At 56.8% G+C, this 23,378-nt stretch overlaps 2 protein-coding genes across 5 annotated transcripts; one reads left to right on the plus strand and one right to left on the minus strand.

The window, feature by feature from the left end:
- The first annotated feature begins 872 nt into the window (after positions 1-872).
- TSFM (Ts translation elongation factor, mitochondrial) lies at positions 873-8,727 on the plus strand. Of its 3 annotated transcripts, none has more exons than XM_073318406.1 (8): positions 873-978; positions 1,442-1,594; positions 4,225-4,353; positions 4,776-4,898; positions 5,750-5,834; positions 6,796-7,360; positions 8,402-8,517; positions 8,598-8,727. In XM_073318406.1, the coding sequence occupies exons 1-6, from the start codon at positions 916-918 to the stop codon at positions 7,212-7,214; spliced, it is 972 nt and encodes a 323-aa protein (XP_073174507.1). In that variant the 5' UTR covers positions 873-915; the 3' UTR covers positions 7,215-7,360; positions 8,402-8,517; positions 8,598-8,727. The 3 variants fall into 3 exon arrangements, with proteins under 3 accessions (XP_073174507.1, XP_073174506.1, XP_073174505.1); XM_073318405.1 differs by having other exon boundaries at positions 8,613-8,727; XM_073318404.1 differs by lacking the exon at positions 8,402-8,517 and having other exon boundaries at positions 8,613-8,727.
- Positions 8,728-8,782: 55 nt separating this feature from the next.
- Positions 8,783-22,919, minus strand: AVIL (advillin). 2 transcript variants are annotated; one of them, XM_073318403.1, is made up of 20 exons: positions 22,888-22,919; positions 20,928-21,023; positions 19,958-20,032; positions 19,084-19,280; positions 18,544-18,652; positions 18,047-18,157; positions 17,398-17,603; positions 16,853-16,931; positions 16,191-16,289; positions 15,826-15,979; positions 15,444-15,544; positions 14,369-14,506; positions 14,100-14,258; positions 13,246-13,425; positions 12,979-13,124; positions 12,761-12,905; positions 11,940-12,128; positions 10,488-10,556; positions 9,570-9,698; positions 8,783-8,993 (listed from the first exon to the last, which is right to left on the minus strand). In XM_073318403.1, exons 2-20 carry the CDS (start codon positions 20,991-20,993, stop codon positions 8,880-8,882), a joined length of 2,466 nt encoding a protein of 821 aa, XP_073174504.1. In that variant the 5' UTR covers positions 20,994-21,023; positions 22,888-22,919; the 3' UTR covers positions 8,783-8,879. The 2 variants fall into 2 exon arrangements, with proteins under 2 accessions (XP_073174504.1, XP_073174503.1); XM_073318402.1 differs by lacking the exons at positions 8,783-8,993; positions 9,570-9,698 and having other exon boundaries at positions 10,163-10,556.
- Positions 22,920-23,378: the final 459 nt, after the last annotated feature.

A 23,378-nucleotide genomic window follows, 5' to 3' on the forward strand; every position in this document is an offset into this window, starting at 1 on the left:
TTTGCTGCACCCTCCCTTTCTAGGGTTAATTGGTCATGAAGGGGAGAGCACAGGTAGAGGATGGGGCCTCGGGACTCCTGGGTTCTATGGCTGGCCTTCGGGGCAATCCTGGGAGGAGAGGCAGGACTCCTGGGTTCCATTCCTGGCTGGGGGAGGGGAGGCAGGACTCCTGGGTTCTATGGCTGGCCTTCGGGGCAATCCTGGGAGGGGAGGCAGGACTCCTGGGTTCCATTCCTGGCTGGGGGAGGGGAGGCAGGACTCCTGGGTTCTATGGCTGGCCTTCGGGGCAATCCTGGGAGGAGAGGCAGGACTCCTGGGTTCCATTCCTGGCTGGGGGAGGGGAGGCAGGACTCCTGGGTTCTATGGCTGGCCTTCGGGGCAATCCTGGGAGGGGAGGCAGGACTCCTGGGTTCCATTCCTGGCTGGGGGAGGGGAGGCCGGACTCCTGGGTTCTATGGCTGGCCTTCGGGGCAATCCTGGGAGGGGAGGCCAATGAGGGAGGGTCTGGGAGGCAGGACTCCTGGGTTCCATTCCTGGCTGGGGGAGGGGAGGGGAAGCAGGACTCCTGGGTTCCCCAGGTGGGAGGGGCATGGGCTGGAGGTACAGGGAGGAGGGGGGCAGGGTAGCCTTTGGGGGTGGGAGATGTAAATGAACAGAAGGTCCGTTGTCCCGCCCTCCCTGCTCCAGCCGCCAATGAAACGGCTCGTTCCCTCCCCCGCCTCCCTGCCATTGGCTTCCGTCGTCACCCTCCGCGACGGCCAATCGGCTGCGCGAGGCTTCACGGCGCCGACGCGGTCGGTGGGGTGGCGGAGGCCCCTCTTGCGCACGCGCCCTTGGGCTGGCGGCTCGCGCCGGCGCCTATAGGCTGCGCGGCGTGTGACGTATAACGTGCGCGCCGTGGCGGCCGGCCCCAGGATGCAGCGGGCGGCGCTGACCGGAGTTTGCGGCCCCCTGCGCGGGGGGGCCCGACCGCGGCCGGTGAGGGGGGAGGGGCCGGGGCCTTGCCCCTCCCCCGCGAGCTGGTCCCAGCCCCTCGGCTCCCCTGTGCGCCCCTCCCTCTCTAGCCTATCCTGGCTCCTGGGGCGGGGCAGGACGCCTGGGTTCCCGACTCGGGGTAGGCCCCCCCCCCCCGCGAGTGGGAGGCGCCGGGCGACCCCTGGGATGAGGCGTCCCGGGGCTGTCACTGCAGCCACGTGCTGCCCCAGGCCGAGGGCCCCTCCTGAGCCTGTGCATCAACGAGCAGCAGGGTGGGAGGGAGGCAGTAAGGCGCATGGAGCCTTGGGGAGCAAATGAGAGGAAGGGGTTACAGGGTAGGGGGCTGACCTCCGTCAACGCTGAGGTAGACAGCAGGGCTGGGCTTTGAGCGCATGCGTGAGGCTGTTCCTTACCCCCTGGCTTGAGCATGCAGGTGACTTCAACTCTATCTCCTCCCTGCTGGCAGGTCGTTTCCCGGCGGCTGGTTTGTCTCTTTCACGCTGGTCTCCGTGCATTTGCAGCGGATAAGGAGCTGCTGGTGAAGCTCAGGAAGAAAACCGGTTATTCCTTCGTGAATTGTAAGACAGCCTTAGAGAAGTTCAGTGGCGACTCCAAACAGGTGAGAGCTGCTTGGACTTCACCCTGACGTTGCACTGAATGTCAGTGGGATTTGGGTACCTAACTCCCTTAGCTTCTTTCAAAATGTTAATCTGAATGAGATGAGACTGGAATCTCTACTTTGGAGAGGGAGGGCAACTCACTGCATGCAGGTGTATAAAAACAAAGGAAGGATATATTTAAAACTGAGTGGTTTCTCTTACTTACCTCAGTCCATAGTAAAGGAGATGGTGCATAGATACCAAGGTAATAGGTTTAATTGCGTTTCTGTTGTAATCATTATGTAGGACTCTCTCCGACGGAAATTGATCATCAAGGTCGTGATTTTTAGAAAGGTCTGGATAATGTTGTGATCTCTATAGCTGTACAAGCTGACACAGAAAGATGCATGGGGAATTTAGTTTCCTGCTCTCAAGGCATAAGTAGATCAGGGGCAGAAGGTCAGAAAGAAGACGTTGTGCATTATCTTGTATGTATTAGGGATGTTTGGAAATCCACTCAAAACATATTGCCAAACTCATCGATGTCATCCTCGCTCCCAAGAACATCACATTTAACAACACTGTCCAAACCAGGGGAACAGCAAGGGGTACTGGTGTGGCTTCCGACTTTACCATCCTCTTCATGGATCACCTCAAGGAGGAATTTCTGGAAAAGTGCACCACAAAACGAACAATATACCTGAGGTACTTGGATTATATTTTCATCCTCTGGGCAAAGATCTAAATTCCCTTAAATTTCCACCACAACTTCAGCACCCACCACTCATCCATCAAACTCTCTCTAGAGCACACCCACACCAACATCAGCTTCCTGGACACCACAGTCAGCTTCAACAGTGGGATCCTACTAACAATGCTATACAAGAAGCCACTGATCACCATGCAAAGCAACCACCCCAGACACACCAAAAAAATCTGTTATCTGCGGCCACTCAGTTACCACACAATTTGCTCCCAAGAGAAAGTCTGGGATACGCACCTAAACACACTTAAATTTGCCTTCGCTAAACAAGAACACTTCATCAGCAAAGTAGATCATATCATGGAAAGGGCCACCCACATACCCTGGAAGAACCTGCATCAATACAAGAAAAAGAAACACACTGACTTCACCCCCCTAGTTACCTGCTATCCCACGCTGGAACTGCTACAGGTTATCATCAAACAAGTAGAACCCATACTTGATGGGGACCATGTCCTGAAAGAAATGTTTCCTGAACCCCCTCTTCTGGCCTTCAAACAACCCTCCAGCCTTGGCAAACTTTTAATTAGAAGCAAGCTCCCCACAGACCAGGACACACCAACTCAAAGCAGCACCAGACCCTGCGAGAACAACAGGTGCAAAATCTGCAGACACATCTCCACTGCTACAATGATCAACACTCCCCAACATACCTTTCAAGATTCATGGGTCCTACATATGCCTGTTGTAACATGTGCTGTACCCCATCCAGTGCATCAAATACCCCCCTAACAATTAGATGGGTGAAACCAATTACTCAGCTCTCGAATGAACTCGCCCCGAAAAATGGTATAAGACAAAAGCACCATATCACCTGTGGGTGAACACTTTTTACAAAGTATCAGGGGATAGCCGTGTTAATCTGCATCCACAAAAACAACAAGGAGTCTGGTGGCACCTTAAAGACTAACAGATTTATTTGGGCATAAGCTTTCGGGGGTAAAAAACCACTTCTTCAGATGCATCTGAAGAAGTGAAAAGAAAAGGAGTACTTGTGGGTAGCATCCGATGAAGTGAGCTGTAGCTCACGAAAGCTTATGCTCAAATAAATTGGTTAGTCTCTAAGGTGCCACAAGTACTCCTTTTCTTTTTGCGAATACAGACTAACACGGCTGTTACTCTGAAATCTGAAGAAGTGGTTTTTTACCCACGAAAACTTATGCCCAAATAAATCTGTTAGTCTTTAAGGTGCCACTGGACAACTTGTTACAAAGTGATTACTCCATATCTGATCTTTCGGTACTGTCCCCAAGGGAAACCTGCCCAACACCTTCAAAAGGCAAGCCTGGGAACTTAAATTCATAACTCTGCTAGCCACCAAAAGCCATGGACTTAACGGGGATGCTGGTATAATGGCTCATTGCAACAATTTGTAACACACCTCACTGCTGCGCCCCTTAATTGCCCACTTCAAACCCTTTATACATAAGAATCTAACCCCCAATTGCCCACTTCATTTCAAGAGACCACCTCCAACATGCGTTACTCCTCTTGCTTAACAATCTGTCCCAACTTGTATTTAGCTCAGGCGCTCTGCTTTCTTCCCCAGACCTGAAGAACTCTGTGTAGCGCAAAAGCTTGTACCTTCCATCAACAAAAGTTGGTCCAATAAAAGATATTACTTTGTCTCTCTCATATTCTGGGACCAAAATATCTATAATGGCACTGCAAATAATTATCCCAAATGTGACAGCACCACACAGCTGGTCAGTGTCATGTTGGCTTGGGTTTCTTGCGTTTTGTGGAACCATTAGGACGTGGTCTGACCATTACGGTCTCTCCTGTGAGGTGACTTTTCCACTTTCAGTATTACAAAGCTTAGGTCTAGGAGAGAGTTTAGTCTCTGAACTGACTTTTGTTGGGTTCATCTTGGTTTTGTCTTCAAAGGCTGAAGCCTGGCTGCATGAGCAGGCCCAAAAGGAGGGATGGAGCAAAGCTTCCAAACTACAGGGCAGGAAGACAAAAGAAGGCCTTATCGGGCTGCTGCGGGAGGGGAACGCGGCAGTTATGGTGGAGGTAAGCTCCTCCACTAGTGTGTGGGGGACCCTTTCCTTGGGCTCATGGGATAGAGTGAGTCGCTTCCCCTATCCCTTGAGCTGGCCTGTGTGCATAAGTTCAAATCTTGCAGCTGGGAGTTTAACTTGGTTAAAATATTAAATAGACAAATTTGTCTAGTCAAATCATGATTAATAGAGAATGTCTGGCATGAATGATACTAAAGGGATTCCTTTAAACTGCAGAAGCAGGAACAAACCCTCAGTCTGTCCTAAATAGAATAGTAATAGCCACAGGGAGTTCCTGTTCTGAAAAGCTGGAGGGCTTATTTCTGTCGCTGACTTCCCGGATAGCAGCTCTGACTGCTGTAACGGCCACCCCTTAAGTGGAATGGCAGCTGTCAGACAATGACTTCAGAATAATCAGCTTTGTTTCTCTACCAGGTGAATTGTGAGACAGACTTTGTGGCCAGAAATGCCAAATTTCAACAGTTAGTTCAACAAGCAGCAGCTGGGACAATGTTCCACCATCAAGGCGCTAAAGACCAGTTAACCACATATACCAAGGTGAGAGAGATCTATCGAAAGTACTTATATCCTCCCCCCGTTACCTGACCACCTCTCACTCTTTAATAATATATTTTCCTCCCAACACCTCCATGAGGTAGGGAAGTGCTATTGAGCCACAGAGATACGTTGGCCTTGTCTGCATGCCTTTGCCAATATAGCAATGCTGGGAGAGCCCCCTAGTGGAGACACACTGTAGGCCGCCTGAAGCACACTTCTAGCAGTGCAGTTGGGTCTACCTACACCTGAGACTTCGATGTTACAGTTATGTTGTCTCAGGGATGTAACTTTTTTTACACTCCTAACCAACATAGCTATATCAGCAAAACTTTGAGTGTAGGCTTAGAGTGAATCTACACGAGAAAATTAGATCGACCCAGCTACTTCGCTCAGGAGTGTAAAAAAAAAAAGAAGCCACTCCCCTGACCAACATCGTTAAGATGACCTAAGTTCCATGTAGCCAGCGCTAGGTTGACGGAATAGTTCTTCTGTTGACCTTGGGAAGGTGGATTTAGTACGTTATATGCATCTCACTGAAGTGGAATTCTCGCGGATGCTGGCCTGACTAAGACGTCCTTCCCAATCATGAGTATTCGGCCAAGCCACTTTGCTGGGATAAGCAGCTATCCTGTCTCAAAATCCTTGTTGGAATTAGGGGATGTGCTGAAGTGTTGGAGGAATTTGTTCTGAGTAATCTCCAATGTACAGAAGTCGATTGAGTAGGAGGTCGTCTGGCGGTGCTGTGTGAGGATATACCACATCAGGCGTCTGTTGGAGTAGCTAGGTGGGGGCTACTACTCTCCTAGAGTCAGGGGCTTGCAGCGTAATGTGTTGTCTCTCGTCTCTTTCAGCATTTCATGAAGGCAGCTGAGCTTTCTCAACTGCGGACCGGGCCTGCTGGATGTTTGCTCAGTGACCAGCTGGCTCTCGCTATAGGTGAGCGCTCTAGTATAAGAGGCTGGTTAGAAGATAGAAATCAGGGAGGCGTTTGTTTGTGTGGCTTCCATCATCCTTGTGTGGGATTGACTGAGAAACCCTTTCCCCTGAGAGGATTCCACCTTTTATCCTGTGTTCAGAGGGGCTGGCTGGCATGAATCTTGTCCGTTTCCAGCCTCACGGAAACTGCTTGTGCCAGTGTTTCTGACAGCACTGAGGATGCAGTGAGGCTCAACTGGGGACCTTTAAATTCTGGGAACTGTCCTATAACCGCTCACAAGCTCTCAGAACTAGTACTGCTGCAAAGTAGTTCAGAGGGAGTTTTCTGAGGTGGGGCATCCCTTTAGACTTACAGTACATTGCAATAACGCAGTGGTTCCCAAACTTGTTCCGCCGTTTGCGCGGGGAAAGCCCCTGGCGGGCCGGGCCGGTTTTTTACCTGCTGCATCCGCACGTTCGGCCGATCGCGGCTCCCAGTGGCCTCGGTTTGCTGCTCCAGGCCAATGGATGTACTGACCACCTCTTCCAGCCGCTCCCATGGGCCTGGAGCAGCGAACCGCGGCCACTGGGAGCCGCGATCGGCCGAACCTGCAGATACGGCAGGTAAACAAACCGGCCCGGCCCACCAGGGGCTTTCCCCGCACAAACGGCGGAACAAGTCTGGGAACCACTGCAATAGCCTAACATTTCCAATAAGCGGTAAGCTAGCCAAGCTCCCTTTCTTACAGGAAGGGGTTTTCTGTTTGTAAATACACGGGAGGGGGACAGGCCTAGTACCTATATTGAGACAACTCTCCAGCCTTACGCTCCTTGAGCAGCAAAACTACCAAGGAAACTGACATCTTAAAGGAGTGGGGGAGAGGGCAGAAAGCTGCAGCAAATAGCCCTGCCCCAGAACCCTCAGCCTGATCTGTACCTTTAACTGTGAAATAAAACCTGTTCTCGTTTTGGGTTTTTAAAGGCAAACTAGGGGAGAACATGGCTGTCAAGAGGGCTGCGTGGGTGGCAGTACCAGAGACCTACTACATTGGCTCTTACGTCCACGGGGCACTGCCAGCGGCTAATCCCTCCCTCCCTAACATGGTGCTTGGGAAATACGGTGCCTTAGTGATCTGCCAAGCATCTGAGCAGAGCCAGAAGTCAAACCTTGCTGATCTAGGCCGGAGGCTGGGTCAGCATGTCGTGGGAATGGCCCCTCTGTCGGTGGGATCTCTGGAGGATGAACCTGGCGGAGACATGGAAACCAAAATGCTCGCCCAACCTTTCTTGCTGGACCCCAGCATTACCCTGGGCCAGTACGTGCAGCCCCAAGGCGTGTCTGTGCTGGACTTTGTGCGGTTTGAGTGTGGAGAGGACACAGAGATACCAGAAGCAGAGTAGACACAGCAACATCTCACACAAGAAAACTCTTCGTAATCTCACCTCTGCGGCCTGGGGCCGGGCATTTACATATTGGATCAGTAAGGAAATAATTATGAGACGGGATCAATAATGAATTAATCTCATGTGCTGGACATTTAATACAGGTAACTTTTTTTGCAAAGCATTAAAGGACCTTGGTAACTGTCCTGTACTAAGCATCTGTGGGCATTTTATATAAAATGGGCTGGCCTGTTTGTTTCTAGGGAAGTCAGCAGGGAGCGTTGGATCTCGGCTGATGGTTCAGGCTAGATGTGCTGGAGTATATATTTAAATAATCTTAACCCTTTTGGGCCAGGATAGAGACCCTCTGAGGTTTAGCCATTTAGACCAATATCCATCTGCTGATCCCAGACTCTCCTACTCTTAAGCTATTCCCACAAAACCAGATTAGTCCCTTCACTCACATCCCCTCCCCTGGACAGTAACAGTAAAGGGCTGCAGCTTCTCTTTCCCCAAGGGCAGGCATGTTGCCTCATGTTGCTTAGACCCTCCCGAAGAACAGTTCCTTCCCCTGGGCCCACTGTCCCACCAGGAACTGAGTGATGTCTCAAGGGGCACAAGCTATTTCTTCAGCAGGTGCAGTTGACCAGGGCCATGTACGCTGCTCACTAGGAACAAGGCCCCAGTGCTTGGCTAGCCACCTGGAGAAGCTTCCACCCCAAACAGCAGTGAGTATTTGGCCTGTATGCAGGACTGCCACCTTCCTCTGTGATAAAGGGGCCACAATCTTTGCATATAGGAAATTTTCAGCCTGTAATAGATCTCTGGCTAGGTGTGTCCAAGGGGGAGTCTGATCTGTTACCGGCTGCAGCTGTGACATGTCACAGCCTTGGGGAGCTTGTAACTTGGTTACAGTACACAGGTGACTCAGTTAAACGCCTGGCTGCTGAGGTCTAGCAGCAGGCTGGGAGTGGTGGGTCTTGATTCTGTTTGACTCAAGATGGGCAGAGGCAAAGCTGAAGAAATGGGGGTTAAAGAACTTCTTGGCAGGTCCTAGGAGAAATCCACCTGGGCACTAGGGAATGAAGTGCCAGCTGCAGGGCAGGTGGGCATGGCTCACCCACACACTTGTCCACCCAGCTTGCTTGGTAGTAAGCATCAAAGCACAACATCTAGTTCATATGATACATCTTTATTTTTTTAAGAAGTCCCAGGTGGAGAAGGGGCTACAGGCAGAAGACTGGCTAGAACTGGACTTTCTGCTGGTTGCAAACTAGCATCGCCTGCAGGAAGCGTTCCTCAGGAGAGGAGACGCCGGCAGGTACAGTTGTCCTGCCAACAGCACTAAATGTTTGAGATCGTGGCTGAAGCTGGGAAGCTGTAGTAGCGAGTGATACGTAGTGTTTTGTTTTCCAGCTTCTGGCGCTTGGCCGGATGGGTGAAGCGGAAATGCAGTCCGCATGCCTGGCTGTGCAGCAGATCCCCAACAGGCACAAAGGCAATGACAATAAATGTGTATAGAAAGCTAAAATATCAGCTATTGAGTACGCTTGCAAGAGTAAAAACCACCCCCCCACCCCCCCGGTCCCTTACTGCTTCGGTCCCAGGTGTGGTAGAGCCCACCCCCAGGACATGGGGCTCCGGCTGCTCTCCGCCTGTTGACTGGGTGCTCCGTTCTCTTCATTAGAAGAGCCCTTTTTCTTTCTTCAAGTTGATCTGCTTCCAGCTGGGAAGAGCAGCAAATTCCTCCCTCCTGATTCCAAACACTGCCACAAAGTCACTTTCGGAGAGGTAATTCTGGCAGAGAAAACGCCGGGCAGATTAGCGGGGGGGGCGGGACGGCAGTGTGTGCAGTGGCCTTGGGAAGGTCATTTTGGAACCTAAGGGGGCACAACTAGGTAGGAAGGGAGGCCAGGCTGCTTTTCGGTAGAGCCAAAGGGGTGCTGGGCTGGGACTCTGCCTCCAGCAGCGGAAAGCTGAGTGGCTCTGTGGAGAGGCCAGGGCTGCCCACAAAAGCTCCCCCTGGTTACAGTACGCAGGGAAGCCGGGGGTGCACACTAGACACTTACTAAGAGACAGAAATTCATTGACTCAATGGAAGCCCAACAACCTGTGGAACAGCCCAGGGCCGGGAGGTAGCAAGAGCCAGTGCAGGGGGTAGAACAGCAGAACTTCCCCCCAGGCCTCTCTAATAAACCCTCAGCTCCTCCTCCAGCGCGCTGTCGGAGGGAGGAAAGCTTTTCAAAAACCTTCCGCATTAGTGAGCCGGGGCTGGATTCCCAAAGAGGTTTAGGTGCTTGTTGAAATCAGTGGGAGTTGGGGGGCTAAATCCCTGCAGGATCTGAGCCCAAGCACCTGGTCCCCAAAGCTCACCTCTTTCTTGGCAGGGTCTACATCTCCTGGCAGTTCCTCCTGGTTAGTTAGCACTTCTAGAGGGTAGAACTGAGCCACGCCACCACTGTGGGCCCCAGAGCTGGGGGAGAGAGCTGTCCTGTTCAGATCCTACGCAGTGCGGGTGGAAGGAGAAACACCCCAGAGCATGTCAAGTTGTTTTAGTGCAGGAGAGACATGCCCCTCTCTGCTGAGCCTTTGCTCCTAAGTCAGTTAGGGGGCTGCAGGAAGGAGCCCCGGCTACTGTTCGTAAAAGGTCCAGCTGTTATTGCTGGGATCCCTTGCATTGCATTCAGCCTCCCTGCAGGTTCCCTTACAGTTTCATGTAGCTACAAGATCCCACATCACCTGTGCCCAGAAATGGGCTAGTTTTGCTATGCACTGTTAAACAGCTGTTGTGTTCTACCCCAGGGGTGGCTCCATTTCTCTGGCAGGGAAAAGCATGCCTACATGTGCCCTTTGCAGTGTGCTTTGGGCTCTCTAGGTGGAAGGTGCTAGGTAAACTTAGTAGATTGTTGCTTCAACGCTCCATCTGAACACAGCAGTTTGTCTAGGCGCTTAAGTGGCTGATTTGTAGAAGCTGTGAGGAGATTAACGGGCTTGGCAGGTGCTCAGCGCTTAAGCCGGGCAGGTGGCCTAGCTAGAAGTTGTAAGTATGGGCCCAGTGGGGCAATGAGAGCCCAGATAGGGGAGTAGCAGCGTGCAGATTCTCAAGTGTTTGCCTCCCCCGAGGGCTAGACACCCCCTAACCTGGCAGGAGGTGACATGTCCCACCCCACGCTCTGCAGCAGGGGGAAACGGGTGGTCAGTTTGCTTTCTGGAAGTCATCCCTGTCTTTGGCCACCTGAGCTGAATCCCACCCAGTTCCGGCCACCTCCCTACACCACAAACACAACTCACAGCTGTGATCCTGACAATGGCACAAGCATCTCCCAGCTCCTCCTTCAGCTGCTCGTAAGTCTTCCCTTCCTGGAAGGACAAAGAAAGCTGAGAACCCCACAGCTCGCCCCTTAGCCACAGTTATAACAGGGTGGGTGGAGTCTTGCCCTGTTCACAGGGAGGTGCCCTAAGTGGGAGCTGGACTGCCCAGCTCTTACCATACCAGAGCCTGGAGCACCTGCAGTCAGCATGAGGATGCAACTAGAGGAGGAGAGAGGGGCTTGAGTGAATCCCTTGTCATCGAGACTCCAAAGCCAGAAGGGACCATTGTGATAGTCTAACCTGTGACAGGCCAGAAAACTGCCCCAAAATAATTCCTAGAGCTGATCATTCAAAAAAACGTCCAAGCTTGATTTAAAAACTGTCAGTGAAGGAGACTCCACCGTGACCCTGGGGAAATGGTTCCAGTGGTTAATAATTCTCAGCATTAAAAGCTTACGCCTTATTTCCTGTCTGAACATGTCTAGCTTCAGCTTCCAGCCAGGGGATCAAGTTCTGCCTTTCTCTGCTGGAGGGAAGAACCTATTGTTAAATATTCGTTCCCCATGTCGGTACTTACAGATGGTGCTAAATAGATTGAGTTCTTTGAGTCTATCACTATAAGGCAGGTTTCTAATCCTTTAGTCGTTCGCGTGGCTCTTCTCTGCCCCATCTCCAATTTATCAACATCCTTCTTGAATTGTGGGCACCAGAACAGGACACGGGATTCCAGCTGTTGGTTGCACCAGTGCCCAATATGGAGGCAAAATAATCTCTCTCCTCCAACTCAAGATTCACCTGGTTATACAACCCAGGATCACTTTAGATCTTTTGGCCACAGCAACACACTGGGAGCTTGTGTTCAGCTGATTGTCCATCATGCTCCCCAGGAGAGAGCCCCCCATGCCATAGGGATGGCCTACTTTCTTTGTTCCTAGATATTTACATTTATCTGTATTAAAACACTTGATGTTTGCTCGCACTCAGTTGACCAAGCGCTCTCGGCCCAGCCTTACTCCTTGGGCTGCCTCAACTTTCTCCTCCCGTCTTTACATTTTCCATTGGTCCCATGCAAGTGAGAGGAGAGATGAAACTGAGGACTTGAGGGTGGCAATCAGCCCGAAGGCAGCTAGGCCCCCAGCCTCCTGGGAAAGGCAGTGGATACTGGGCAACTGACTCCCGTGTGTGCCTTCAGCAATCTCCCCCATTCGCTCCTTATCTGCAATCAAGATTTACCAGAAAAGCCCTCACTGGTTCCTGCTAGTCTAAGGATCAGTTGCATTTCCCCATCTGCTCGAGGCCAGGCCCTGAGAGGCAGATGCCTCTGGACTGTGCGCTCTAATCCAGAGCGGCAGATGAGCATGATAAACCCTGCCCCGGCTGGATTCTCCCACCCACCTGCTGTGGCCAGGCTTCCACCTTGTTTATACTCACGCTCCATTTGTGTGGGTCCCAGGCTACAAACCACCCAGTGAAGTTGGGTGGCTCAAAGCCCTGCTTGACTACCAAGATGGGCGTGTCAATGTCCCTCCCGCTGGGGTGGGTGCAGAGATATTCCTGAGCAGTGGCCAGCGCTGCTTCTTTCTCCATCGTGTTGGCATCCTTCCCAAGCCACAAGAAGACCTGCAAGAGGAAATGCAAATTGGCCAGGCACGGGAATGGGACTGGAGCTTAAGGCCAGAAGGGATGGTTGTAATAACCTGGTCGACCTGCATAACAGAGGCCAAAGAACCTCAGCTGGGATTTGTGCATCAAGCCCAGAGCCTGGGATTGAGTTAGAGCTCATGGATTTCCTAGATCCAGGCCAGCAGAGGGACAGAAAGCACTCACCCCAACACTCAAGAATGGGTGAATTGGGTGCTCATGAAACTGATAAGCCGGGGTAGCACAAACAGATGCTGTGTGTGCAGCCCCTTGATCCTGACCCACATCCCCTCGAGCCTGACCCGTGGCCCCCTGCTCGTCCAGTCCTGGGTCGTTTCCCCCCCACATATGCCCCTCAATCCTGACCCACAGCCCCTCTGCTAGTCCAGCTCCAAGTTCCCCAGACAGCCAGTTCTACCAGGACCCCCTGACCTGTAGCCACCCCTCCGCTATCCTCCTTCTGGGCAACTCTCACACTGGGACCGCTGGTGTGTCTTAAATTAAGAAGGCCCCTGGAATACCCAAGTCCCAGGGATTTTGCTGGCTGATGGCAGATCCTGTTTGGGGCTGGGCAAGTGGGGAATCCGGTGGCTTTTGCTCTCCCAGCGCACCTGGTCCCATGTGTCGAGCAGCATCACGTCGCTTTCGCTCAGGTCATCCTGGCCGAAGTCGGTCACTTCCGTCACCACGAAGCGTCCGGTCTTGTTGGAGCATTCGAAGAGCCGGGGCGGGTGATCTGGGACTTCCTGCTGGAGCCTGCAACACACAGCTCCTTCAGCAACCCTCCCTGGCTGAGACTGTCAGTGCAACCCGCTCTGTACCCTGGTACCTTTTGTCACTGGCATAAGGGGCTTTGCCTCCCAGCACTTCCCAGAACACTGCTGGCTCCTGCCCTTCGGCCACAGTTTCCTGTGTGCCCTCGCAGATGGTTGCAGCCAGCTGCTTCGCCATTTCCCGCTCGTCCCCGCTGGAGCCCTGGCGGGCAAGGAGACAAGCTGGCATTCGCTGTCCGTGGCGCACAGCGATGGGGGAGGAACGCTTGCGGGGGGGTTTCACTTCCCGCTGGCTGCCCAGCCGGTGCCAGGCCGCCCCTTACCTTGCCGTACCACAGGTAGTGCTCGGCCTGGGTCTGGAGCAGGAAGACGTCGTTGGAGTTGAGTGACGAGGCAAACGCCGGGACTTCCACGGCTTTGGTGTTGGACTGGGCGGTTCCGTGGATCTGGAAGAGCCTTACGGGCGGTTCCGGTTCTTTGTTGCTTTTCCTGGATGTCCCACCCTGAGGGGGGGAGGGGGAACTGAGCCCTGGTGCCTGAGAAGGAGCCCCAATGGGGCCCCAGGAGAGAGAGCGGGGCCTAGGGGTTCCAGCTGGGTTAGGACCAGCACGGGTAGGGTCTGTGCTAGGGAAGAAGAGAGCTAATGGGGGAAACCTCATGCTGCAGAAGGTGGAGGGAGGACACAACAGCTGGGAATGGTGCTGGCTGAACCGGTGGCAGGAAGGAGGGATGGGAAACTCATCAGTGAAACGATCCAGCCCCAGCTCCTGCACAGGAGAGTTATTGCTCCGGGGCCACTCTGCGTCTACCTCACTCCAGCAACAAGTGGGGGGAGGAGAGAGTCTATGCCCTGTAATTGAGACAGTGTGGAACAGACACCTGGGTCCCGTTCCCAGTTCTGCCACTGATCTACTGCATGACCTTGGGCAAGTCCCTTTCCCCCGGGCCGTGCCTCCGTTTCCCCTCCCGCCCCTTGTCCGTTTTAGATAGTGCTTTTCAGGGTGAGGGCTGCCTCCAGCTCTGTGTTCATGCAGCCCCTGGCGCAAAGGGGCCCTGATCGTGGCCGTGGCCCTGGCCACGAATTGAAACCGCAACTGCCCTGGTGACTGGAAAATCCAGCCCAGCGTCTCCTGCCCCCGGCCTCCACTTCCCCCTGCTCCGGCTGGCAACGCCGTACCTCAAAGATGACCAGCTTCCCTTTGAAGATGGCCAGGAAGTGGCGCGGCTCCTTGCCCATGCTCACGCGCACCTGCACCGGCTCCCCCTTGAACTGCCGGTCCACTTCCACCGCCTGGTATGCGGAGGCAGCCAGCTCGTCCTGCGTGGCGTGGCAACCCTGGGCACGCACAGAGGGACCGGCTCGGAACGGCAGCCCGGAGGAGTCTCCGCGCCTGCGGCCGAGGCAATGCCCCGTGAAGCGGAGACGGGGTGCAGGGTTCTGCCTACCTGCCAGAGGTACAGGATGTAGCGGGGCCGGTGGTTCACACCGTAGGTATAAAGCACCAGGTAGCAGTCTCCGCCGAAGAAGAAGCCATGCCACTGGTATTCCACCGGCTCCAGCTCCAGATTCTCGATCCTCCAGACCTAGAATGAGCGCAACCGTGCCGGGAGTGATATTAGCGCGAGTCATAGCACTGGGCCGTTCAGGCAGCTGATCGGTCCATGCTGACCCCGTGACGAGGGCAGTCTTTGTAACAGGGCCGTTAAGAGCCGGTTTCCCCCCCCCCAGACTCAAACTGTTGCCCCATAGCATCGGGAGCTTTGTCAGGGAGCATCAGTCCAGTGGGAGGCCACCCCACGCCCCCATTCCCTGCAGAAAACTTGGAAAGGGAAGGGGGCCGTGGGAAATCGGCCAGATGCAGGACCCCCTTTGGCACAGGAGCATGTACAAGGGGGGAGCAAGCAGGGGTATTGGGCCCCCCCCATCAGTGGGGGTACAGAACTCCTCCGGGGTCAGGGCATGGAAAGCAAGCTCCTCCAGCCCAGCCAGGGCGGGACGTGACAGCTCCTGGGGCTGCAGCAGGGAGAACCAGCTCCTCCGGCCGCAGGGGAGAGCTAGGTCCACCGGCCCCAGGGCCGCGGTGGGGAGAGCCAGCTCCTCCGGCCGCAGGGGGGCACACACAGCGCCCCTCCAGAAGTGGCCAAATTTTTATTCCTGTGCACGCCCCTGCATTGGGGTCATTCAGAGGGTCTTTGATCAGCACCAGGGGCCCGAACAGGGCTGGACAGCTCAGCCCAGAGACGCCGCGAGCCACTCAGGTGTCTTCCGTGTGCAGCCGGTCCCGACGACTAAGGATTCCCAAGCTGCTCGCGGGTGCTGAACTCGCCTGCAGCTTGGGCATTGCAGCAGCCGTGAGGGCACCAGGCTGCCCCCCAGCGAGCGGAGGGGCCTGGATCCCCCTGTCCCAGCAGGGCAGGGGGGGGTTCCGCCAGAGACACCTGCACTGCCAGGGAAAGGGCAGAGGGGTCACCCAACAGAGCATTCGGCTTTAGTGCCCCGAGGCCGACTCACGGCTCCTACCTCCACCTTCCCTTCCCCGTTATCCACCATCCGCTCCTGGGCGGCCAGCTCGGGCCGGGTGTGCAGCAGCATGGCATCAAACTTCTCCTGGCTGACTCTGGCTGCCAAAAAAAAAAAAAAGCATCGGGGTTTGGTCAACAGCCTAGGTGGAGAGAGTGGGGCAGCAGATGCAGGCAGCAGGGCTGCAGCGGTCAATGTGTATCCCATACCCTACAGCATCTACCCCCATACGCTGTGTCCCTGCACCCTGGGGAAGGCCTTGGCATGGGGGGTAGGGGGCTAGCTTAGGAAACAAGCAGACCAGCTGTGTGCCCCACGTCTCCCTGCAGACAGATCGGCAGCCGCACCCTGCAAGCTCCAGGAGAGAGGAGGCTCTTCTTACCCGTTTTGCCAGCGCTGTAGGCTTTGCCCAGCCCCACCGTCTGGTCCCGGACGGTCCATGTCTGGAACAGCTGCTTGAACATGGCGGATTCGGCACCATCGTTCACCGTCTCCACGTTGGTGCCGCAGGGGTAGCCCTTCATGTTGATGAACTCCTGCCAGGCCAGGGGCGGAAACGGCAAGGAGCCCGGTCAGTGGTGCGACCCGGATGCCCCGCAAGAGGCCCCCACCCTCTGGCAGCATGGAGTCAGGAATCCAGCTTTCACTCCAGGCCCCCAACTTGGCCCTGGTCCAGATCAGCTCCTCCCCATCCCTGCACGTGCATCACTGTTAGTGAGACTCCCTCGCCCCCCACCTCCGTCCTACCAGAGCTTTGTCCATGGCCGTTCGCCTCTCTGCCTTGGAAGCCCCCTTCCCCTTCCAGACATAGATCTTGGTCCCGGCATGATCCAGGATGTAGCAGTCCTGGGGAGGAAAAGGTCAAACCACTTCCTGGGGCTGCTGATTGGCCCCATGCCATGCTCCTCTGCCTTGCCCTGTAAGGCGCGAATGGGGGAGTTGGGGCTTAAAATGGGGCAAAAGGGATCCAAACAGGGTGCCGTAGAAAGGGGGGAGGGATTTTGCAATGCACCACTTGCCGGTTCGGGAACTTCCCGGACCACCCCCCAGTGCTCAGTCCTGCCCCGGATTGAAGGAGTCGTGGGAGTTGCCAGACTGGATCAGCCTCGACGTCTGGCCAGCCCCGTCTCCTGTCCCTGACGGCGGCCAGCGCCAGAGGAAGGCGCAAGGAGCCAGCAGCTGCGGGATAATCCGTCCCCTCCGGTCTCAGAGTTAGAGCCATCCTGCAAAGAGGGCTCTAGATGGCTGGCTCTGGCGCCCTGGGGGAGCCAGGCGGAGCCGGGCCGGCAGAGGTGGAGCTCTGGGTGAAGTGCAGCGGCGGGAGCAAAGCCCCAGGGCACAGAGGTGGATTTTAAATGGCACCTGGTGAAAGTCCTGATGATGCACAGCGGCCCCCATCTTTCACTCACGTCATGGCTCAACAGCTCCTGCACCAGCGGCCTCGCGGCCTCTTCCAGCACCTGCATTTTCCCTCCGGAGTCTGAGACGCTAGAGAAAGGAGAGGGGTGGATTTATTCCCAGGGGCGCTGGGGATGTGGGGGGGTTCAGGGCCCAGGAGGGGAGCAGACACCAGGGCAAGCCGATGGGAATGTTCCCTGGTCTCTGGGACAGTGTCCACCTGCTCCCCTTTCTACAGGTCTCTCAGGCACAGGGCCGTCAGGGCCCATCCCAGCGATGCTGCAGCAAATCTAGGAGCCACCAGGCACAAGGAGACCGGCTTGGTTTGGGAATTGGCCAGCCGTGCTGGGAGCAGGGGTGCCGTCCCTGGAGGAAGATCCCCGAGGAACAAAACCCAGCCGGCTCCGTTGCACTTGGATCAGTCTAAGCCTGCATGGGAGATGCGGATTAGCGAGGGATGGGGAGTGAGGCCCGGCAAATGCCAGTGAGATGCGGAAGCCTCTGTGTGATGTGCCGCCCCTCCCCCACTCGCTGCTTTGCACTGCACCCCGCTTACCGATAGAGCAGGACAGTGGTCTTCTGCTGCTGGTCCACCACCTCGTCCGGGGTGCTGGGTTTGATCTTCCGTGGCCTGTCTCCAAGCACGCTCTGCAGCACCGTTGTCAGCTCCAGGCTGGCTCCCTCCTGGTCGCCGTCCACCACCCCGATCTCCGCCCGCCCCCCACGCTCCCGGTCGCGGATGTCTTTGGCCAGGAGCATGGCCTGGACGAGACCCCCCAAGAAAACGATCATCGGCTCCCTGCAGGGTGCTGGGCAAAGGCACCAGGCACCCCCTCACCCCACCCGAGAGCCTGTGCTGTCTGAAAAGGCAGGACGGACAGATACGGAGGGGACAGGTGAAGGGCTTATCACAGGCTGATGACAAACACAGCCCGGCACCCCGCACGCTCACCTGGTCTGAAGAGAGGAACCAGCGCTCGCCAAATGCCCTTCCTGGGTATTGGACAGAGCATGCCCACCTCTAGCGCGCTGGTTCCAAGCCAGCCCAGTAGGGCCAGGGAGTGGGGTCCAGGGCCTTTCCCTTCCAGGGCGCTGGTTCTGGTCCAGATCCAGGGGGAGGGGAATGCTCCAAACTTCTCTTCCCTACAGCGGCGGGAGTAATGGGAATGGCAGGCGGGGCGGGGCAGGTCCGGCAGGGTTCCTACCTTCAGCCGCTCCCTGGTGTTGCTCTCGGGGCCGTTCCACTGAATCATGACCTTCCCCAGGTCCAGCAGGAACACGTCCCCCAAGTTAAAACTGTCCCAGCTCATCTCCACCTGCGCCCGGGGGCGGGGGAACGGAGAAGAGGCCGTGAGGGGGCTGGCACAGGGGTGGGGGCAGGAAGCCATGCTGGTGCCAGGGGAAGCGGGAGGACCGAGCAGCAGTGGCCGTGGTGGAAGTAGAGTGGGAAGGGCAGCCACAGGCAGGGGGGCAGCCGCCATGCGGGGGGAATCGGGAGGACGGAGGCAGGGACCGCGCCAGCAGCAGGGTGGGAAGGCAGCTGGCCCACCGGGGGCATGGGGCGGGCAGAGCGTTGGCTGTGCCAGGAAGGCAGTGGCTACGCTGGCCCCAGGGAACCGGGCTGGGGGCGCAGGGAGGCTGCCTTGCCGTAGGGCAGGCGGGGGCCCAGGCCAGGGGCGGGAGTGCCCGGGCCCAGGCTCACCTCGGTGGCCGCGACGTTCCGTCTCCCCTTGACGTGCAGCAGGCGTCGGACGTTGTAGACGTTGGTCTCCACGTGCGTCATCCCCGAGGCCGCCCCGCCCTTCTTGTAGCTGGGGGAGAGGGGTGGGGGAAGGGTGAGCGCCCAGAGCAGGGAAGGGGAGACACGCACGGGGGCCGCCAGGACCCTCCTCACCCTGGCAAACACGGCCCCGTCACCCCCCAGCCCCAGAAGGTGCTGTGGGCACAGCTCCTTGCAACGCTTGCAGGCTGACGTCCCCCCCGGGGGGCTGGGGATAGCCTGTAGGCCACACGCCCCGGATGTCCCCCCCGGGGGGCTGGGGATAGCCTGTAGGCCACACGCCCCGGATGTCCCCCCCGGGGGGCTGGGGATAGCCTGTAGGCCACACGCCCCGGATGTGCCCGCGTGGGGGCTGGCTGGGGTGGGCAGCCGGAGCCCCATGGAGGGACAGGATCTCACTCCAAGCAGGAGGGTTGGTGGGTCAGGCCCACCGGGACCAGGGCCCCTCAGCCTCCTACTCACATGATGCCCTGCTTGAAGTAGCCTTTGAAGAGGTCCGACTCGTGGCACTGCACCTCCCGGTGCTGCACGGGGCCCCCACCCAGGTAGTCGTCCAGCTGGGTGGTGTAGATGGCAGCGCAGCCCTGCTTGTCCCATGAGGAGCCCTTCCCGACCCAGCAATGGATGTTGTGGGCCAGGACGCTGCCCGAGCGCCGGGTCTGCAGCAGGGACAGACCTTGAGGAGTGACCCAGCCTCTGCCCCGCTGATCCCGCATCGGGACTGCCGGGGGCTAGGTGCTCCCGGATCCCAGCTGGCAAATGCCACCCCCTCCACTGCATGGAGGAGGGAGGGAATTTCTTCCTGACACCCTGCCCCTCTACAACTGGGGATCAGTTTGGCAGTGCCTGCCCGGAAGCCGAAACAGAGAAGCCCTCCTTGCTGTATCCTCACTCATGCCCGCTAATCTTAACTGGAACGATTGCCTCCAAATCATGTGGCAGGGAGTCCCACAGGCTAACAGGACATCGTGCAGAGCATTTTCTTTTGTCAGGCTTAAACCCACTGCTGTTGCTTTTGCCTTTCATCAGTGCTATCTCCCCCCCCCTTCTCTACTGCTCTTCCAAGACAGACGGGGGGGCGGAGGGAGGAAATGGAAGAGATCAGCTTTGCAAAGCAGCCTCCCCGAGCTGCTTGTCTGTCCCACACCCGCCGGGATTAAAGCAAAGCAAGGGGCCCTGGGGTGAGTACCGGATGCTTCACTCCCAGCACCACGCGTCACCCTTTGGAGCCAATTCTACCACCAGCACCTGCGGCGAGTCCCAGCAGGTCGGTGGCTTGGGGGGTTAATGAGCCCGCCCCACCAGCAGGGTTTGCTGCAGCCCTGGGGGCACTCACCGAGAGGAGGACGTAGCAGTCGCCCTCATAGAAACTGCCATGGGATTTCGGAGGCACCTGCACCAGGTCCATTTTCTGGGGGGAGGCAGAAGTGCATTGAGACCAGCGCAGCCTCCCCCTTGTCCTGGCATCAGCCATGGGGCACACAACAGTCATCCCCCCGCAGAGCGTCCCTCACCTCTCCCCCACCCCCGGAGCAGCTCAGCCAAAATGGTGCATTGGGTGTGTTCTGGCCCAAGGGGAAAAGCACCGCGCCCAGCCAAACTCTCCCCAGCAGGCCGGCCAGAGCCGAGGTCCCCCAGACAGGGCAGGGCTGGCAAAAGGAAGAACCAGGAGGGAGGGAGCCAGCTGGGCCTTTGGGGATCTGGACAGAAGCCTAGGGAGTCGGGGGTGAGCTTTGGCCTGCTGATCAGCAACCATGCAGCCACCTCTGGGGGGTGGAATGACAGCTGGTTATGGAAGTCCTGCACATCTGCCGCTGGAATGCAGCCACCTCTGGGGAGGGGCGACAACTATTTATAGGGGTAGCCCATCTACGCCACTGGATTCAGCCATCTCTGTGGTGGGAGAGTGGCAGCTGTTTATGGAAGTACTGCACATCCACCACTGGACTGTATCCTCCCCTGGGGAGGGGCGTGGCAGCTGTTTAGCTGCAGCTCACTTCATCGGATGCATCACGAAAGCTGATGCACAAATAAATTGGTTAGTCTCTAAGGTGCCGCCAGTCCTCCTTTTCTTTTAGCATAAAGAGCTAGAGTTGGAATTAGGCCAGGGCACCACACCCCAGCCTCCATGAAAGGGCCGTGGGAAAAGACGAGTGGCCCACTGGAAGTACTCGCTAGCCAACTGCCCATATCCCTTCTGCACCCTGGAGGTCTCCCAGCCAAGTCCTAGTTACCAGGCCAGACACTGCTTAGCTTGCAAGCTCCAAGGGGATCCCAGCCCAAGGCGGGAGACGCACCCCACTTACCTCAACCCTCCAGATGAGGAGGCCGGGCATGTTGTTAACCGCCTTGAAAGCACTGCTCAGAGCCATCGCGCCCCGCGCCGGGGACTCACCGGGGAGCTGCCAGGCAAGAGGAGACAGTCAGCCCAGAGGAGCAGCCCACCCCCGACACTCCTGCCTGAGAACAGCCGCACACGTCCCAGCTGAGGTGTAAAAAGCTTCTGCAAAAGCTTTGCCCAGAAGCTGCATGCTTTGGGAGGGGAGGGAATTAAAGGGGTGAAGCGAGGGGATGTGGGGTAGGGGATCCCCCAAATCGCACGAGATGGAACCCAAGCAGCTCAGCAGGGGGCACTCTCTGGATGAGACACCCACCCCCTGGCCCCTCGCCCCCACGCACACACCCAGGGCCAGGAGAGGTGGAAGTTCGTCGTGGGTGGCACGTGCAGGGTGAATCAGCAGCCAACGCCCAGGGAGAAGCTCCCTGCCCCGCCCCCACATGTCTCACAGCACTGGGGATCTGCCCCGCCCCGCCCCACATCTCAGGGGCTCACCCCTGCAGGTGTCCCGCCCCCCCCTCCAGCCAGTGATGCTAAAGGCTGGTGCCTGGGATTTGGGGCTTTCCCTTGGAGCCACAGCTCACCAGCTCCTCAGGATAATTCCCCCGAGTCACGCCAGCCAGGGTTTGGGAAGACTCCATGGCCCCTTTAAGGAGGAATTCTCCTTCCCAGGCCTGGCCTGCCCCTCACAGCAGATGGAAGCTGTTAGGGCATGTGGGCCCCACCCAGCTGGTTCTTGTGCCACCCCGAACGGAGTCAGGCCAACCTGCGCATTCACACTGCACAGCAGCCCGGACCCCCGCTCCCTGCACCAGCCGGGATGGCACCCAGCAGAGAGCAGGGTTTTCTAAGCTCTGGATCCATTCTCCATGCCCTAGATCCTGGGGCAACCCCATTGCCCTGGCTGGGCTGGGCGCCTCTGGCTTCACCGCCGCAGCCAGGGCTCAGACCCAAGGGCACCCTGCGGATACTTACGAACACCGCAGGAATCTCTCCTGCCCACTGGGTGCTCCCTGCCTGCCCGGCCTGGGGTGGGTCCAGCTACTCAGCACGCTGGCCTGGGCACAGCTGGGGTGCGGACCCTGCTCTAGCCACGCTGCCCGTTGCACTGCAGAGAGGGACACGCCCTGACTGCAGGCTCTGGAGGAGAATGGGTTAGAGGGGCCGGGCTCACGGCAGCCCAAACCGTAACCGCTCCCCCCCGTCTCCCCCAGTTTTCAGTCATTGAAGCCAGATGGCGTAACCTGACCCAGGGAGCCGGCCCAGCCACAGCCCTAGGAAAGAGTCGGCTGGGTGAGACACCATCAGCTGGGTTCGATTAGCCAGGAATGTGCTGGTTTTGGGCCCGGCTGCGTTTGCAGACGCCGTTCACACTGGTTTGTTCCTCTCCGTTCACACGGGCACGGCCAGCCCTTTCCTACCATTGCACTTAGCCGCAGGGCAGGTGTCTGCTCATGCCAAGCCCCTCAGGGGGAAACACCAGGGCCAGACTTCCCCTCCCTATGTGGCACCGACTAACCCAGTACTGAGAAACCTGACATGGCATTCCCCAATCCAATGAATCTTGGTTGGCATCAGTTCCTCCTGCCTGAGGAGCAAGTGATGGACGCTCTCGGTTCCTGCCTCAGCTGGGATCTCTTCCCACCACCCCATTTAGATCTACCTTGATTCACTCATTTTCACTCCTCTTTCCCTCCCCGAGTTGCCACCGAAGGGCACTTGCCAGTTCTCTCATTAAACAGCCACGTGGTGGCATTATGCACCAGGAGCCCAACAGGAATGAGGGGGCTTCAAGTTTCATTCTCTGAGCCCTGCAGATCTAGGGCCATCTCAGCCAGCCCATCTCCCTCACCCAGCCCAAGGCAGGACTGATCCCTAAGGCCACTCATCTAGGACTTCGGCCACCCCAAAGTCAGGCTGGAACTCACCTGAATTCGCTGCTGTCCTCTGCAAATGGCTGTTGAGGAGACCCCGGAACAGCTGCTGGCATGAGCCCCAGTCACCCGATGTGCCTGGACCCAGGCATTATATTTGCCTGAGTTTGCATCTCAGCCATCTTTGGGCAACCCTGACCAATGAGCACTGGCCTGGCCGCACGCTTGACATAGGCAAAGCAGAGGGAAAGCAGCTATTTGTTCCTGTTTGAAGCACTGAAGGGCGGGGGGAAGGGGCGGGGAGAGGGGGCCACAGGGACGCTAAGGTCAGCACCGCCAGGCTCTCCTCCTTCCACGCCCTCTTCCCATTGATTTTTCTAAAGTGCTCGGGCTGATTAATAATTCAAAGAGGAGGGGGGAAATTAACCACATGTGAGTGACATGCACAGAATCGAGGCAGGAGATCGGGGGGTGTGTGTGTGTGAGAGTGTGTGTGTGTATGTGTGTGTGAGAGAGAAGGGGAAGGAGCCAAGCCCTGAAGTGGG

This window comes from Lepidochelys kempii, chromosome 20, assembly GCF_965140265.1.
Source record: "Lepidochelys kempii isolate rLepKem1 chromosome 20, rLepKem1.hap2, whole genome shotgun sequence".
Classification (NCBI taxonomy): Eukaryota; Metazoa; Chordata; order Testudines; family Cheloniidae; genus Lepidochelys; species Lepidochelys kempii.